Below are 2,500 nucleotides of genomic sequence, written 5' to 3' on the forward strand. Positions count from 1 at the left end.
AGCAACTTATTTTGTATTTTCATCTGTATATTTATTTTTCATGTTTTCTCAGTTTCATCCATATATTTTCCCTCCTTCAGGAATGTAACTCAATTAGAACATAGTATAGTTCACTTACATACATAGTCTATAAAAAAAAAAGATTTATTACAGTGCCTGCAAATACAAAATTTGTAAAAAGGTGAATAATTCACATTTTGCAAGAATTATTATCATACGAGTGCAATTATATATGTCTCATACTACAATCATTAGCGTGATTTCCTGTATTCTAATAACTACCTCATTGAAGAGAAAGTACGGTAATATTATAGTTACAAGTGATACACCTATATCATCATTACAAGCAAACAACCAATTCCTATCCAATTTTCTATAACAATCGCATAATTTTTTCATTTATTATTAATAGGATATATATATATATATATATATATATATATATATATATATATATATATATATATATATATACATATATATATATATTTATTTATTTAATCAATACAGTGTTTGTGTTCGCCCATGGAGCAGCAAAGTTTCTGCTGACTCATCAAGTCGGCGTATTGCCAGGCACCGCCACACACCTCGAAATACCCGTATACCTGTAGAAAAGAGAAAGAAATAGAGAGAGAATAGTGAAAAAAGGAAGAAGGAGAATGGGAGACGATAAGAAAAATAGAAGGAGAGAAAGAGAATAGTGAAAAAAGGAAGAAGGAGAATGGGAGACGATAAGAAAAATAGAAGGAGAGAAAGAGAATAGTGAAAAAAGGAAGAAGGAGAATGGGAGACGATAAGAAAAATAGGAGAGAAAGAGAATAGTGAAAAAAGGAAGAAGGAGAATGGGGGACGATAAGAAAAATAGAAGGAGAGATTGGCAGAGGGTAAAAGGCATAATGTAAGGAGATGAAACGCTAAGAATGGAAGAAAAGGAAGAATAATAATAAATCGAGGAAAAAGCTGGAAAGGAGTTTAGCAGTGAGAAAAAAAAATAATTAAAAGACTGCAATTTACGAATAAATTTCGTGGTAATATCTGAATAGGAAAATCAGGATCAAAATAAGAAGAAAGTGTCGAAATAATTTACAAACTGAAACATTAAGAGATTAGAGAGATATAAAAAAAGGAAGTAGGCCTATATAAAAGAGGGGCAGGGAAAGTATTAAACAATGGAGAATGAAATAAAAAGAAAATATGGATATATTGTAGAATAGAAGAATAGATGTATTTTCATTTACTCGTCCTATTGTCGTTTTAAATTTTCTATTTACTTTAATTCTTTGAAATGATAAATACCAAATGCATTTTTTTTTTCGCGTTTGTCGAAAAATGATTTATTTAGCTAAACTTACCATTTTGTGGAGGAGGGAACAGGAAAAAAATGTAAATATATTGTCGATTATACTTATATATGGACACACATGCGCACACTTACAGTCATGGAGGTAAGAGAAATAAAAAAGAATAAATGGCAAGAGAAAAGAAAAAAATAATAAATAAGCATAATCAAAATACACACACATACACACACAAACAGACACACACACACACACACACACACACACACACACACACACACACACACACACACACACACACACAAACAAACACACACACACACACAAACAAACACAGACACACACACACACACACACAAACAAACACACAAAAACACACACACACACACACACAAACAAACAAACACACAGACAAACACACAAACACACACACACACAAACAAACAAACACACAAAGACACACACTCACACACACACACACACACACACACACACACACACATATATATATATATACATATACATATACATATACATTCATATATATATATATATATATATATATATATATATATATATATATATATATATATATATATATATATAAACAAACAAACACACATACCCACACTCACACACACACACAAACAAACACATACACACATATAAACTGATCACGAAGGTAAACACACACACACACACACACACACAAACAAACACACAAAAACACCCGCACACACACACACAAACAAACAAACACACAGACACACACACACACACACACACACAAACAAACAAACACACAGACACACACTCACACACACACACACACACACACACACACACACACACATATATATATATATACATATACATATACATATACATTCATATATATATATATATATATATATATATATATATATATATATATATATATATATATATATATATGTATATATGCATATATATATATATATATGTATACACACGCACACACACACAAATATATAAAATATATCACTCGATTCGAAAACTCTCACAATCAATCAGAAATCAGCAACTTACGTATTTGTTTTGCATAACGACGAAGCCAATATCTTGCAGATTATTGCAGATATGCTGACCGACCGTTTGGCCGCCCGCATCGAAGAACAAGTCGCCGCTGTTGGTTAGGTTACGAAGCTGATAACGAAGAGAGA

At 31.1% G+C, this 2,500-nt stretch overlaps 1 protein-coding gene across 1 annotated transcript in view; it reads right to left on the reverse strand.

The window, feature by feature from the left end:
• Positions 1 to 130: 130 nt before the first annotated feature.
• The window catches only part of LOC113816408 (uncharacterized), a 6,968-nt gene continuing 4,598 nt past the window's right edge, over positions 131 to 2,500 (reverse strand). Inside the window, exons 3-4 of the mRNA XM_070130747.1 lie at positions 2,367 to 2,483; positions 131 to 605 (exon numbers count right to left, since the gene is read on the reverse strand). Coding sequence (XP_069986848.1) covers positions 498 to 605; positions 2,367 to 2,483 — 225 coding nt within the window. The 3' untranslated portion in view covers positions 131 to 497. The remainder of the gene's footprint in view (positions 606 to 2,366; positions 2,484 to 2,500) is intronic.

This window comes from Penaeus vannamei, chromosome 15 (genome assembly GCF_042767895.1).
Source record: "Penaeus vannamei isolate JL-2024 chromosome 15, ASM4276789v1, whole genome shotgun sequence".
Taxonomy (NCBI): domain Eukaryota; kingdom Metazoa; phylum Arthropoda; class Malacostraca; order Decapoda; family Penaeidae; genus Penaeus; species Penaeus vannamei.